Genomic DNA, 16555 nt, shown 5'->3' with positions numbered 1-16555 from the left:
GTGCTTTCTGAGCTTCTAAGCCATTCGCGAGGACCGCAAAGGCGTAGTCCGTGCCATTGCCGAGAGCAGCGAATTTTTTCAATAAAAAACACGGCACCCAACGGCAAGAAGCTTAATAGCGAACGTCGAATCAGCTAGGTCTAGCGTTGCCGCAGTGGTGGCTATGGCTGCCAGCGGATCTGCGTGCGAGAGCGCCGGTTCGAGGCGGCGAGGTAATGAAAATGGCAGCGGTGGTGGCTTTGATAAATGCCGTTTTGGACCTGCGGTCACGGCAAAAATTCCGGAAAATCGGACGGCGAAGGGTTCTTGCTTCCGAAATTTCAGACATTCTGATACATTGACTCTATGGGGTACGTGGCGGTGCCGCGAAGCCGTCCAAATTATCGAGAATCCGAAAAGTCGGGCATTGACTGTACACTGGCAACTCCTCCAGCCGACGACAGGCCGTCAAAGACGATTCGTTACGATTCCTGTCTGTTACTCGAGCCAGCATTAATACGACTTTTAACCCTTTCAATAGAATTACAGCTAATTTTCCCTGATAGAGGCATAAATTCCCCGAGTTATCCCCGAGTTTTCCAGACTACTCAAGATCTCCAAGAATTCCCGGTTTTTCCCGGTTGGTAGACACCCTGGTTGTATTAGTAAAATGGTCTTCTCAAATAGCCAAATAACCACTCTTCACAATGAAAAGACGCTTGGCAAGTCAGATGAGTTGCAAACAAAAGATGGGTGACTTGCAACGTCACACTGAATTTCTCGCACAAGACGTTACAAAAGTTACACCAGAATGTTGTGTTACTTCTGAACTGCTAAAAAAGACGGAATTTAAGAAAATGAAACATATGAAACTTGATCAGGAACTGAAGACAACAACCTAGACGCTTTTCATTTTGGTAATTAACTTCTGCTGCTGAACACCTTTCAGCAGTGTTTTGTAATGATTAATGAATAGTCCAGATAAATGTAATCGGCTGCATAGTCTTTTTTTTTTCAATTCTGCAAAATTGCTATCGTATGCTTGTTTTACTGAATGCATCTTTCCTTCTCATTTCCATAACAGTGCAAAACTTTGCGTTTCTTATATTCCGTTCAATGATTTGTTACCGATTTCGCAATAAAGGCAGCAAAGGCAGAAATAATGTAGAAGATAAATCAAATAGAAGTCCCCCCCCCCTTTTTTTTTCTATTGAACAAAAGGTTTCGTACTGCGAGGGCAACTTTCAGGGCCACTGAATCTTTCATTCCCACTGACCTTTTCTCACTCGTCTTCCTGACCTCTGCACGACTGTATTCGGCGAGGACGACTGCGCGCGGACAATCGGCGTCTGGCTGTGCGGGAGCTACACCGGCTGCACCGGCAATAACCAAACAGAACTGTTGCATCGTGGCCAACGGTGTGCGCGGTCTTCCCCATGCGCCCATCCAGGGCACTGGCCTGTTTCTCCTGCAGGGCTGCCAAGGTTCGGGTACACAAGGATTGCACAAGGGAAAGGCGCCACGGAAATGGAAGTACTGACAGTAGTCACGGCCATTAGTCATGTGCGTGAAACTGCACAACGGCCAAATGAGTACTTCGGCGTGGTGTGGGTAGATAGAGTACGGACTGATGTCCCTCACGAACTCGGGAGGCACATGGAGAAGCGCGAGGAGATGCCCTCGCCAACCGAACTTCGAGGCTTGGTAGTCGCACACGCTGGCCGACACGAAGTGTGGGAACGGCAGTGGCGCTAGGTCAGAGCCGCAGAAATCGGAAACACCCCGGTACAACTCATGGGGAACATAATAAAAGGGTGGAAGGCGACGAAATGCCTCAACCAGCAGGCACCAGAGGCTCTTGAAACCAAACGCACGCCAGCTTTGGTCTGTCGGCCGAGCGTTACGGCAGGCAGCGTTAAACCTCAAGCAGATGTTCGGCCTGTCCAGCGTGTAGGAGATGATTGCCAGGTAGTTCTCCTTAGGCATAAAATTCCACAGCGGTGAGTGCGGATCCTGCGTTTTCCCATAAAACTCACCCGCCTCAGTCCATGCCTCGAGAAACGCGGAGTCTGCGTCCAGTTCATCAGCGAGAATTCTCCGAAGCGCATCGGGTCGCAGGTTGTCAGCTTTCATTAGGTAGTAACAAAGTCCACTATTCGCGGCGTAGCAATCGCTGAGCGAGATCATTGCGCATAAGGAAGAAAAAAAAACAAAAACAACAAATAAAGGCGAGGCAAACCGGCACGGTCACGGAACACCAACGGTCACAGTTACGATTACGGCGGCTTCGGCAGCGCACGAGAAGTGGTCAAATGACACGATCAGCGCTTGAGAGAGGGCGAACACGGCAGTAATGATCATGTGACAAGACGGAGAGACGAGAGAGAGAGGGCGAACAAGGCAGTAATGATCACGTGACAAGACGGAGAGACGAGAGAGAGAGTGAGAAATATGGTGGAAGAAAAGTAACGAAGAGAGGCGGACACGCTTTCTCAACTCTCACCCCCAATTACCAAATGCTGTCGAGTTCCCTCCTTTCCGCCTCTCGAATCGACAGTCCCACTTTACCTCGAGATCATGCCGTATGGCACCTGCAGGCGTTTACGCGGGCTAACTGCCCGCAGGTTGGGCGTAGTGAAAGAGTGAAAATCATTTTAGCGTAAGGCTAAATCGCGAAAATATTTATCACAGAAATATTCAGATGTCTTAGTTTCTAGCACTAATTAATATGGTGTTTTGATTAGTCGCAGCAAAGTCAAATCAGACCAAATATTGTATCAGTGGAAGAACGCACGGATGATCCAATAAAGGACCACGGTATACAGACTGCAGTTTCAACTGTCGGTTTATTTCTCACGTAGAAAAATAAACAGCGGAGTAAAGAGTGTTTATGTAAGCAAAAAAAAAAAAGAACGGAAAAAGAAAAGGGGAAGAAACAAATAAGGCTGCAGGAGGTGGGGCGTCCGGCTGTTCCTAACAAGGGACAACAGAGCAATGGCAGACGATACTTTAACAGGGAAAGGGGGAGCTGCCAAAGTCGGCCCCAGGTGGAAACAGGGCGCGAAGTCCTCGCCGAGGCGGCAATCTTCAATGACTTCGCTACCTTAGGAAATTTGAGGGGCTCTAGGGTTTTTCACACTTTTTCTAGCATCGGTTCTGTGTGGCCGCAGGCACGCCACGCACTCCCCGCTTCTGGTGGTTGAGAAAACTATTACCGCGCGCATGGGCTGCCGGCCGATGCGCGCGTGCGTTCAGCCGAAGTGCAAACACTGCCAATTCTCATCTCTTTGAACTGACAGCTCTGAACGAACTCTCCTGCGTAGATGAACCTTAAGGCTCTTGATATACATTGTTTGAATCAGTATCTTCATGCCACTCCTACTGGCTCTTCACGCACAGCTCTACAGACCGCGAAAGGTGGGATCGCGCGGCCATTTCCAGCAACCGGAATAATTCGAAGAAAAGGCTCGACGGTGCGCCGAGCCCACTAATGCGAAAAATTAAGGGTGGAATACTATTCGTAATCGAAAATTATCTATTCTGTATTTCCGAATATCGAAAGGAGCTATTAATAACCGACTGTTACTGTTCTCCGTCCGATAAACAAGGCAATGCAAATTATCAGAAAACGACAAATTTTCAAAGCAACGCAGAAACAGAAAGGAAAGCATCCTCTAATGCCTGCTTTTTTTTTTTTTGCGGTTTCGCGGCGGAAGCCTATATACTGACAACCTGTGATTTATGCTTGTAATCCGTAATTCAGGGTTTCTTACGGTCTAGTCACGTAGCAGTTTCATCTTTTATGCTACAAACAGTGATGTTTTTCTAGCAAGGGGGCTCTTTTCCATGTGTCTACGACACACAAGCGTTTTCTTCCCCCAAAACTTACCTTATTAAAAAAAAAAATTTGTTTCGCGTTTTGGAAATCTATTCATGCAGCAGCCATTCATTGTTTGCTTGTTTTCAACCAGGCTATTCGTGCAGTTCTTTTAATCACAATTACACATCTTGCGTCTAAAGTTGATCCAAAAGTCCATGTTATACTTGGCTCTCTTTCTTTCACTAGTCAGTAAAAGCTAAGTATCTCAATATACAGAAGTTCCTGCTTTAAGTATACGCGCCTGCGTTAGTCTATACGAAATTCCATTTGATATGTACTGTTCGTATTCGATTAGGATGACTTGATATTCGCCCACCTCTAAGACAAATGCTTTACCGCAGAACCGGGAACCGACGTTGGCAGACAGCGCCTCGTGGCGGCGTTTTATTCTCCTCGCATAATTTTATCAGGTCAAAATAGGTTCCCCGTATACCGTAAGAACGCGTTAACCATTTCATAGTACACATAAGTTTCATAAGTATACTACAAAAGGCCTATTCGCTTCATTTGACCCCCTCCCCCCAACAAAAACGACCCACCGACAAAAAAACAAAAAAAAAAACCCCCGCACGTTCAGCCGCGTGTCAGTCGCGCCTTCCCAGGGGCGGCTGACACGCAGGGACGAACAAGTGAAATGTGCAGTGCAAACACACCCTAATCAGTGCCGTCACAGCTTGCCGATCTATCGCTGCACCACCACCCATTCCTTTTTTGTGGATTTCGTGGGAAAGAATGCAGATTTATATCGTTGCGGACTACTCGGGTTTGTGCAGTGGCGCACAAACCCGAGAGGTAAGCAAGCGCGCAGTCACACCCTAGACTAGCCATATGAGAAAACATGATCACACCGCACTGTCGCCTGCTGAATCTCCTTGTGGCGTTTCTCTCTGGTCGCTGTGTACCGTACCATCTGCGGACATTGCGAATAGTAAATATTAAATAAAAACTACATTCTAATAGCGAATATTTTCTTACTGCTAATCAAACTTAAGCAAAATCTGCGTGGAGCCCGTTTGTCAAAGAAGCGTATTTACATTATTTCATACATGCGATGCCGTTCACAAACGAACGTGCGGTCGACTCAGGAGATGTCACTGTCATGGCGCGCCATGACAAAAACAAGTGTTGATTTTGGAAGGAGTATTACCACTGCACTGCCCATTAAAATTAAATAATGGAATTTTACGTGCCAATACCATGATCTGAATATGAGACACGCCGTGTTGGGAGACTCCGAATTACTTGATACCAGCTGGGGCTCTTTAACATGCGCGGCACCACGGGCATTTTTGCATTTCGCCTCCATCGAAGTGCGGCCTCCGAGATCAGATCCCGCGACACCACGGCGGGTGTGCACAGCACACCATTTTAAAGTGATGCGAAAATGGTGAGACTTGGCAACCACAGCTGTGCTGCAGCAGAATCATTCGCAACAGCCCCTTCTGAAAAGAAAATGCTGCTGAGCACGCCCGCGAAAGGTATTTTCCATCTAAAATACTTTCGACCACAGATTAGTAGAACGAAGTATTGTTCTTATTCAGCAGCTTTGCCTTCACCATCCAAGAACCCTGCCCCCCGGTCTACTCTGCAAGTGTGCGGCGACAGGCGGTAGTAAAGGCTATTCAATGACAACAGTAAGTTTCGTCTCGGTGGCCAGGTTAGGGGTGCGGGGGATACATTTAAAAAAAAAAAATTTTCGCAGTATTTCTCGGAAAGCCTTTGTGCTCGCATTTCTTTCCTGGTGGGAAGTGTTACGTCTCAACACCACAAAGGCGTTAATTAGACGTTTACCACGAGGCAAACTCCCACCCATCCATCAGCGCCTATCCAGACGTTAACACAGCGTGGACTCCGACTGTTGACGGGTCCACAAGAGGCCACAACCCCCATCACTACCTGACAGCCTGAACTAATAACGAGGGGGGCCACCACCAAATGCTACCGCACAACGACGGGGACCTTGGTTTCGCAATTAATTAGACGTTTGCCACGAGGCAAACACCCACCCATCCATCAGAGCCTATCCAGACGTCAAGGCAGCGGCGTGGACACCGACTCTAGACGGGTCAACAAAAGGTCACTACCAACTACGACTCGAGGAATCTGGAAGGAAGAGATCAAGAAGGCAGTCCTCACGATCTGGGATCGGCGGACCTGTGTACGTGGGACCGGCAGACACGAACTTCGCAAGATCGAGGGAAACTACGGACGGAAGAGCGACTTCTGCAGATACAGGTCCAGCAGACCTCTTCGTGACTCAAGGAGGCACAACCATGGCAGTAACGGCGGGGAGTCTTGGACGACTCGAGGAATCTGGAAGGAAGAGCAGCAGAAGGCAGTTCCACGATCTAGGATCGGCGGACCTGGGTGCGTGGCTCCGGGATACACGACCTCCGCAAGCTACCCGTTGGGTGAGTGCTTGAGCGACTACGTTTTGCCGGACGACAAGGACAGGGCAATTGGCTCCAGTTGATCGCCACCGGGTGTGAGGGCAATACAAGGGAAGTTGTGGTCAGCCCTCGAAAAGCATGGATATTACAGCGGTAAAGAAAGCGGAGCTGTTGCTCTTGGCAGCAGAGCTCGGTATGGATATTAGCCATAAGTTGAGGAAGCCCGAAATTCGTACTGCGATTGGCGGAGTGGGTTTCGATAAGGACGCGTGCTCACAGATGCCTGTGAAAAGATATCTCGCAAAAAGGAAGAGAAGAAGCGCGAGAAGATAAGAGAGCGAGAGGAAAGAAAGGGAGGAAGTAACGCGATAAGAAAGAGCAGGAGTGGCAAGAAAAATTTTTTAAAAAGATCAGGTAGAAATTGAGCGCGCAAAAAAAAAAATGGCTGTGGCTTAGCTAAGGTTAAGCCCAGGATGCGAAGCATACTAGCCTTTATTTTAACGCGACAGCGTTAAGGAGCTCGTGTCGCAGAAACGCCGGTGTTGTCGGCGTCGGCTCAGGCGTGCGGCGCTTGCTCAGGCGCACATTTCGTTGTCGCGCCGAACGCTGCGTTGCTCGACGCTCACCGCGTCCGATGCGGGGGGCGACGGCGCGAGCGACGGCGCTAATTGGAGCCCCGTTTCTTTTCTGTCGTGACGTCACAGTGTCACGTGGTTTCAAGGCGACACCGCCGCGCCTGAGGAGCTGGGTTGAGCTCTCGTAATATGCTTCGCATAAAAAATAATAAAGGGCAAGCGGAAATTGAGCGCGAAAAAAGGCAGACAGAAACTGAGCGCGAGAAGAGGCAGCATTAAATTGAGCTCGCGAAAATACGAGATAGCGAGATTAAAGCGCAAGGGGGATGCGGCGCCTCCACAAATGCAAAGCGTGGAAATGACGAGTTTGCTTCAGCCGTACGAAACAGGCGATGACATCGGTCTCCACCTGATTAATTTTGAATGGGTTTATAAGAAGCGATCATTTCGCCAGGACACATATGGCCGGAGCGGTTGTTTGAGTTGATGCCAGGAGAAGTCGCGCAGGTCCTAGTCCGACTGAGCGCAGCCGAGGCAGGCAGGTACAATTTAGTGAAGGCAGGTTTGCTCGCTAAATGCATGCTCTCCGCAGAGGAATTTCGGGAGGAAACGATTTCCTCGACCGAAATTGAGGAAGAAGGTCTGGAGCTGTGTTACGACGCAGAACACAGTGCAAAGAAAAAGGATTAAGTAGCTAGCTCGGGAGGCGTGGTTAAGCCGGAGGAGGAAATCTTTCCCATTTCCTCGACAGAAATTCAGAAAGAGAAGTAGGCGCTGTGTTGCGACGCGGAACACAGTGCAAATAAAGAGGATGAACAGCTAGCTCTGGAGGCATAGTTAAGCCGGAGGAGGAAATCTTTCTGATTTCCCCGACAGAAATTCAAGTTGGTCAGGCCGAGGTGTCGCCAACGGAAAAATTATGCAGATCCCACGCACAGTGGGAATCCATGTAAGCGAAGCTTCCTGTGCCGTGTGCTTTGATTGACGCTGATTAGCGGTGATGTTGACGGCGAATATTTAATTTCTTAAACGTTTTGTCCAACACAAGACTGGCTAGTTGATGTTAAACGCTACCTTGCGAGCACCACTGCTGTTTGTCTGCGTAGTACACAAAACACAAGGGGAGAGGTAAAGGGGTTAACCGAGGGGCCCGATATTTACTAATCATAGCACAAGAAGCCAACAAACAGACAAACAACAAACAAAGGGAGAGGTGTTTGCTTGAGGCGTTGTTGTGCGCCATATTTCATAATCTCTGAGAGGCTTGAGCATTGTCATTGCCATGGCACATCGCATCGTGGCAGAAGCATTAAACTTGAATTGGACTGTGGGGCTATACGTGCTAAAACCGCAATCGTATGAGGCAGGCTGTAGTGGCACACTCCGGATTAATTTTAGCACCGCGGTGTTCTTTAGCGTGTACCTAAATCGAAGTGAATGAGCGTTTTTTATTTCGCCCCCGTCGAAATGCGGCTGTCTCGGTCAAATCCGCGACCTTGAGCAATGCCATAGCCTTAAAGCTATCGCGGCGGGCACAAAAGTGTTGATTCGACGTGCGACCGCTTCCCTTGTATCGCCTAGACCCTGCGGTGCCCTTTAATTCATGCGGCTCTGCATTTGCACGCCACGCTAGACATATTTGCATGGTTTTATTTTTTATAAATTGCAGAAACGCACCATACCGTACCTTGAACTTAAGTTTATCTAGTGTTTCCTTGCCTTCTCGTGTCGCCTTTTCCCTATCCCCCCCCTTGCATTTGTATGGGAACTACGAGGGACGAATGGCAATGCTACCCTTTCCCTGGCCCAGGCATCTTCCTCCTCCTCTTGCGGTGGGTGCTTGCGGGGGGTCACGGATAATTACAGCTGTCAAGAGGCTAATGTGGCGACGACACCGTAGCTCCAGAGGACATCGTCCACATTCGACGCGGTGGGGTCCAAACGAGTTCCTCGTGTCTCTTCTTCTCCTCCACTCTCTGAACAACCCCCCGACGCAGAAGCAGCAGCTGAAGGAAAGTCGAAGGAAAAGGCCAAGCAAGCTTCGTTTTAAAAGAAGGGCACACGGAACTGAGCACCAGAAGCAGTGCTAAGAAGCGCCGCGAATTCGGAATTGCGGCAGAGAAGACAACGTGGTCGAGTAAATCGAAAGCCCCTCAACCCCGTAGCATGTAGGGAGCGTAGAGAAAGGTGCGTTTGCCGGTTGGAATGTTTCGAGTCGGAGCGTATCCGATCGAGTCATCAGACGAGGTTGAAAAGAAAGCGGCGTACTGCGCGGAGGAGGAGAAAAGTCAGGGGCAATTACGTTCCGCCTCATTTAGTTCTTTTCGAGGTGTAGCCTTTCTGACAGGGGAGACCGCGGTGGTCAGAGGACGCGACGTGGTCATACCAGGCAGTGCATTCCGAGGGCCATACCAGAAGGGCAGGTGACAGTGCGTGCCCTTTGTATTCCGGGGTTGACAAGTTGACAGCGGCCGATCCCAAAGACAGTGCACTGCCGGGCCGACTCGCGACGGAGGTGCAGTTCGCCATTAACTCAGCTTCGCTGGTTACCCTTCTTACAGAGTGGTAAGGCAACTGAATGTTTTTTTTTTTCCTTCCATCCCGCGAGCGTCCGAGGTCGGAGGTTGCCGTCGCCATCGACTATTGTTGACCTTTGTGCCTAATAAAACTTGTAAAAGGGCAAGTTTGTCGTATATGTACGAGTAAGTAGCGCTACACAAATTACTTGTAAATAAGACGAAAGGGGGTGGGGGTGGGGGGTACAAAACACAAAACGAAGTGCCTTTAGTCGCTCATGCCCCTTGTTTACTCGGTGGCATTTCTCTGCGCTTAATGCGTGCTGTCCGCAGCTCTGCGCCCTGTTTCACGCGGTGAGCCTTTACTTGCTATTTCGTAGGTACGGCAGCTGACGAGCCCTTTCAGCTGCTGCTGAAGATAGGCGGAATTTATTAAGTCAACTATCTTAAAGAAAGAAAAAGGAAAATCTAGAGTTTCTCGTGCCAAACCCACGACCTAATATGAGGCCTAATATCATCATCGTCTGCCTATTTATGTCCACTGCAGGACGAAATCCTGAGATTAACACTAGCTTCAAGGAACTCGTCTCCAAATTTTGTAGAAATTCATTACAGTGTTGTTCATAAGATATGCCGAAATGCAAAAAAAAAAGACAAACAAACCAAGTGGATGCACACAATGAGACGTCGACACAGAAATGACATGAGGACGATGGCCATGAATGATGTTTGTCAAGGGAAGAATGGTGACGAGAAGTGTACGCACAGAGTACGACACATACGTGAATACATCTTAGGATACTGTACCCCTTGTGTAGCAGTGTCACTTGCCAATTTTAGAGTATTGGCAAAGGATGGGCACACAACCAGTGGCACATATTCAGTTAAAAAAAATACTTTTGGAAATTAACGTGCCATAATCACAGTATGATTATGAGACATGGTGCAGTGGGGCATTCCGGATTAATTTTGACCATCACGTGCAGAAAGATGAGTACTTATATGCATTAGTTGAGGTGAACTAAGGTGTCGCCATGTAGTTTTGCTTATGGCATGTTCCAAGGGTGCTTAGAAAGGTTACATAAGATAATAACGAAATTCTTAACCTATCATTGACTAAAGAGTGCACAGGGGTGCTCAGAAGTTCTTGGCCCAGCCTATTCATAAATAGTATAATGTGTACATTTTATTTATTTCATTAAAAAGAACACCCTTCCACATGATGGTGTGCAGATTTTCACTTTTCAAGCAGTTGTTCCAGCCATGTCAAGCAAGAGAATTTTCGAACCACAGGCTGTTGTGAAGCTTCTGTTCTTCCAGAAAAAAACTCCAAAGGAGATTTATGGGAATATAAGCAAAACACTGGGCGACAAGTGCCCGTCCTATTCACCATTAAGAAGTGGTGTTCACAATGTTAACAGGATGTATTTTGAACCAAAAATGTAGCAAGGCCTGGGAAGCATTCGACCATTTCAGCTCCTGAAATCGTTTATCGTGTCCACTACTGATACTTGGCAACCAGTGAATCTTCGCTAAATGTATTGCTTAGACACTACACATATCAAGGGAACAAGTTGAATTCTTAAATCATGAGCAATTCGCAATGCAGAAGCTGTCAGAGAAATGGCTGCCCGAATGTTTAAACGCCGATGAAATGTGCCATCAGGTGGGAGCATCGAAGCTCATCTTGGAGCATGTCGAGCAATCTGGCGACAATTTCTGACCTTTCATGGAGCTTCCATATTAATATTACCTCAGTCGCATTACACAAACTTTTTTTTTACACAATGTTTACACCTTGCACCGAAGCACACTAGACTACTAGCCTACACAACTTTTGTTCGCCCAGTCTTAGAATACACTAACATTATCTGGTTTCCACACACAGCTAACGTATCAAAACTAGAAAAGGTGCAAAGAAAAGCTGTGAGGCTCATTTTTAACAAATACAGGCCCTATGACTTTTCTACAAACCTCTTAGCAGATGCAGGTCTTAAAACACTATCTGTTAGGGCCAGACAAGCCAGCTTAAAATTCATTTACCAACTAATGCACAGCCGTTACAAGATAGACCGAGCTAAGTATGTTATTTTGTCTACATCATGTCTGTCATGAAAAAAGCGCCCATTTACACTACACCAGTAGAGTGTTCGAAATGACACGTTGAAGTTTTCACTTTTCCCACATGCAATCAAAGAATGGAATCTCTTCCACTCAGACATAGTTTCCTCTCCGTCACTTTCATATTTCATCAACCTACTAGAAACATCAAACACAGAAGACACCACTTAACACACCCACATATTTTAATTGTAATACTTAATTCTGTGTGTGGAATTTCTGCATTTCAAGCCCCAAACTGGCCGCTTCTGCGTGGTTATCTGTTAGCTGTATAACTTCTCTAACCTTACATGGGTCATTTATTCGCTATCTTTATATGAATTCTAGCAATACTATATTTGTTACTGAGCGATACTGTTATACCAACCAAAAGTATTGTATTTCACATCGTCATTGGTGATTTCTGCAGTAGTTAAAGCTTTTTCTCTTTCTTTCTTTTACTGTACCATGTAGCATGACGTGTTTGTTTCTTTTTGTAAAACTGTGCCCCCCTGCTTTGGTCTCACTGAGACTGGCAGTATCGCAAATAAGTAATAAAATAAACTTCCTTGACTGTACGGCCACTGCGAGAGAACATGGCTGCATCACTATGATCCCAAAGCTTTACAGCAGCCCCTGCAGTGCCAGCACTCTGGTTATGCAGCATCAAGGGATGCTCGCGTGCCTTCCAGATGGTACTGTGTGGATTATGTAGATTCACACGTGCATAACCATTTCCCCCTTTTGTTTACTTTCGCTGTGAACAAGGCCCCCGTATAAGAGCCAAAATGTCTTGGATTCTTTTCTTTTAATGTTTTTGGTCGGCATCCGTCTTACCCTTGACTACCACACATTTCATGTTGCCCATGCAATCTGATTACACAAGGTTCAGTGATAACAGACAATGGAGAGAACCAGCAATAACATTAGAAAAACTTCAGATACAGAAAGGCACGACTTGCACTGGGTGATAGCTTTGAACATTTGTTAGCTGGTGAAAGACAGTCATCAAGAAAGATAAGTAAATAAGTACGGATGGCAATATGATTTGCAAGCATGCTGTTGCATCAGGTTCCCTCACAACGAGCAATGGAAATTGATATGAATGAATGAATGTGTGGTCTTTATTGGCGCAAGGGCCAGGTATGGCTGAAGAGCGCCAAGCCAGTTTTAGTGGCTTCGCAGTGTAGTGATCGATTCTATGAAGTTGAAGTGATGTAGCTGTAAAGAGGCCTCGAAAAAAGTCGCTTTGAAGTGAGTAAAATCTGTATAGTAAGATTGTGGCGATGACATATGACGTGTACTATGAACATTAAGATACATTTTAAAGAATGATACGATGTATAAAATATATCAGATTCTAAGATTGGCTAGAGCACTACTGCCTCCTTGAGCCCTCGAAACACAAGGGCCTGGAGGCATGTGCTATGCAAAACAATTATCGTAGCGGCATCCTCTGGAATGAGGATGCTCTACGAATTTAATGGACCTATAACATGTAAGATAACATCATTTAAGAAATCGAGGACTGCCTTGGTGTTAAAAAGCGGTTCCTTACCAAGAAACATAGCTGGGTGAAGAGGGATTTAATAACAGTATGCAAGAGGAAAATGTTTCTTTCTCTCAGCTTCGGCTTCCCGAAACTCCAGTAGGACGTGGAGCACGGTCAGCCTCTCCCCGCATTTACCACATGTTGAAGGTTCATTTCCAGAAAGTAGAAAATTATGGGTCCCAAAAGTGTGTCCTATTCTGAGTCGACAGAATAGGACATCTGTTCGCCGTGATTTTGTTATAGAGGGCCAAAAACCTAACTGTCACTTTATCACGTCAGCTTATTATTTGTTTCTGCTTCCCACAAGCGTTGCCAGTGGTTCCACAGTTTCCTTCGTAAGAGAGGCTTCAGACCAGTAGCAGGGACTGCAGCGGTAAGAGTAGCTTGTGATGTAGTTGATCTGGCCATTTGGTCTGCTAGAACATTTCCCTCAATGCCTTTATGGCCAGGTACCCACCATATAATGATATGCTGGTTACATATGTATGCTCTACACAGAATGGAGTAGAGCTTCATAAATAAAGGGTTTTGTGTTTACAGAGTGACCTCGGGGCTTTTACGATGCTTAGAGCCTGTAAATATGACTGTTTTTCGAAGTTTTGATTTTGTTATATCCTTCACTGTCGACAATAGTGCATGGGCTTCTGCCGTAGATATACTAGTTTCCGGGTGCAGTGCGCCAGATTCTGAAAAAGATGGGCCGATGGCTGCGTAAGAAACCCCTGCATCTGACTTGGAAGCATCCGTGTAAAACTCAGTGCAAGAGTACTTATACTGGAGTTCTAAAAAATGCATTTTAACATGTGCTTCTGGTGCATGCTTTGTGACATCTACAAACGACATATCACAGTATGAGCTGCCACTGCCATGGCGGTAACAGTTTCGCTTGAGCCATAGGACAATGTTCAAGAAGTGGAGCACCCATTTCCTTTAATGAGGTTCCTCACACGCAAAGCAAACGGCTTCTTCACTGCAGGTCGGTTATGGAAGAGCGTAGCAGTGGCAATATCATTTACGGTTGAATAACAGGGATGTTCAATGTTCGCTTGTACTCTCAGAAAATGTGTAAAACTGCTATAGGACCGCTGCAGATGAAGTGACCACTGATTTGACTATGTAGAGGCTCTGGATTGGACTTGTCCTGAAAGCACCGGTTGCGAGACAGATACCCAGATGGTGGACGGGGTCTAGTATTTTTAATGCACTTGGTGTTGCGGAATTATAAATTATTGCTCCGTAATCAAGGCAGGAGCAGATAAGACTGTTATATAAGTTCAGAAGGCAATTTCGATTACTACCCCATGTAGTGTGCGACAGAATCTTGAGAAGGTTCATTGTTTTCAGACATTTTATTTTCAGATTTTGAATATGGGGAATAAACGTGAGCTTTGAGCCTAATGTGATTCCCAGGAATTTATGTTGGCTGCTCACCATGAGTTGGTCTCCCTTGATCATAATACTAGGCAGTGGTGCTACCCCTCTCTTGTTTGAGAAGAGTATGCAGGTACTTTTTTGGGTGTTTATTGTGAAGCCGTCCTCATCCGCGCATTCAGACATTTGTTTATCCCAAGCTGCACTTGTCGCTCACAGATAGCAATATTGCATGATTTGACACTTACTTGTACATCACCAACATAAACGGAATAAAACATTGTGCGTGGAATGACTGTATGCAGGCTGTTCATTTTTACAATAAACAGTGTGCAACTAAGTACGCCCCCTTGCGGAACACCAGTTTCTTGGGAGAATGATTTAGATAAAACAATACCAACTTTTAAGCAAAAAGTGCGGTTAGATAGGTTTCAATTGTGTTTAACATGTTCCCATGGATGCCCATCGCAGAAAGATCGCGGAGGATCCTGAATCGTCATGTCATGTTGTACGCTTTCTCTAGGTCTAGAAATACTGACAGTAAAAACTGCTTATGAACGAACGCATCTCTAATGTTTGCCTCAATGCGGACAAGGTGGTCTATTGTCGACCTTCCCTCTCCGAAACCGCATTGAAGGGGGTCTAGTTTGCTGTAACTTTCTAGGAAGCTGATCAAGCGCCGGTTTACCATTTTTTCAAAAACTTTGCACAGACAGGTTGTTAGCGCTATTGGCCTGTAGCTGCTGGCTAAAGCCGGGTCTTTCCCTTGTTTAAGTACAAGGATGACTATAGCTTCTTTCCAGGACGATGGAATATACCCCACCGCCCGCATGGTATTGAAAAGAAATAGGAGTGTTTCAAGTGCTTCAGGGTGTAGGTGCCTAATCATTTCGTATATGATAAGATTGCCACCTGGCGCCGAGTTGTTGCAAGAAACAAGAGACGCCTTATGTTCCACCAAAGTAAACGGGCAATTGTAAGCATCACTTGATGGCCCTTTGCAGTTTAGGGGATGCTGCTCCTTGCATTCTTTGAGTCTTAGAAATGTTTCTGTATAGTGCGATGTACTCGAGATATATTGAAAATTTTCGTCTAGAGAATCCGCCTGATTTTCCAGGCTATCACCTTGGCTACTTACTAACGGTAGGGCATGTGACTCCCAACCTATTAACTTATTTACCCTATTCCATACTCTTGTTTCATCAGTGTACAAATTTATACTAGAGATGTACCTATCCCAACTTTCTCTCTTTGTACGTCGACGTGCTCTCCGGCCTTGTGACTTGACTTGTTTAAAATTAATAAGATTTTCGGCGGTTGGACAATTCCGAAGCAATCTCCAGGCTTTATTTTGACTTTGTCATGCTTTCGGACATTCGTCATTCCACCAAGGGATGCAATGTTTACTTGCCAGTCCGTTAGTTTGCTCGATACATTTAGTTGCAGTGTCAATAACAAAACCTGTTAGATATGCAGCAGCGTCGTCTACATTAAAACCAGCAATGTTATCTCCGCCTAAATACGTCAGCTCTCGGAACAGTTCCCAGTTGGCCGAGTTCATGTTCTATCGCGGAAAATATGGCAAACATCCATCCTGTTTCGTTAGGTTTAAAATAATTGGAAAGTGATCGCTCCCAAAGGAGTTCTTCAGAACAGTCCACTCAAGATACGGAATTAGTGTACTCAATAGTATACTTAAGTCTATGGATGAGTACGTGTTATGTGCCACACTGTAGTACGTTGGCTCTTTCTTATTAATTATACATGCTCCTGAGGAGGAGACAAAGTTTTCAAAAGTATCAAAAGCTGTGCTTTTGTCATACTGCGAGAGCCAGAGGAATCGGTGGCACCACGTTTTTTCCGCACCTATTCCAACAAACAAAACTGCATGAACAGCTCGAACCCCTAGCCAGAGAGACTAGTTCTTAGTAAAGGACTACAAAACATTTTAATGAGAGAAAGAGAATAAACTTCATTAAAAAAAAAAAAACTCCCAGGGAGATGCGAATCGAAAAATGAAATTTACCTAAAAAATATTTTCTTTTTAGATTTTGATTGCCAAATTACTAGGAGTGTGCGAATATTAAAAACTTTCAAATGAAGAATTGTATAGTGTCCTATACGATTCTATCTTCAAATTGAGTAGTCACTATTCGTAAGTGCGAATACCTTTTGATTATTTAAAAACGTCA

The 16555-nt window shown here is 45.9% G+C and overlaps 1 protein-coding gene across 5 annotated transcripts in view; it reads right to left on the bottom strand.

Annotated features, from left to right (window-relative positions):
• LOC135897280 (dnaJ homolog subfamily C member 7-like) overlaps positions 1–16555 on the bottom strand; it is a 116466-nt gene that overhangs the window by 43025 nt on the left and 56886 nt on the right. The window contains exon 1 of one of the 5 annotated variants that reach the window (XM_065425882.1): positions 1256–2181. The exons of the other annotated variants lie outside the window; for them this stretch is intronic. Coding sequence (XP_065281954.1) covers positions 1256–2166 — 911 coding nt within the window. The 5' untranslated portion in view covers positions 2167–2181. Of the gene's footprint in view, positions 1–1255; positions 2182–16555 lie in introns of those variants that run through there. 5 annotated transcript variants of the gene reach the window in all.

This window comes from Dermacentor albipictus, chromosome 1 (genome assembly GCF_038994185.2).
Source record: "Dermacentor albipictus isolate Rhodes 1998 colony chromosome 1, USDA_Dalb.pri_finalv2, whole genome shotgun sequence".
NCBI lineage: Eukaryota > Metazoa > Arthropoda > Arachnida > Ixodida > Ixodidae > Dermacentor > Dermacentor albipictus.
The sequence above is the reverse complement of the archived record's forward strand: the minus strand, read 5'-3'. Positions and strand labels throughout refer to the sequence as shown.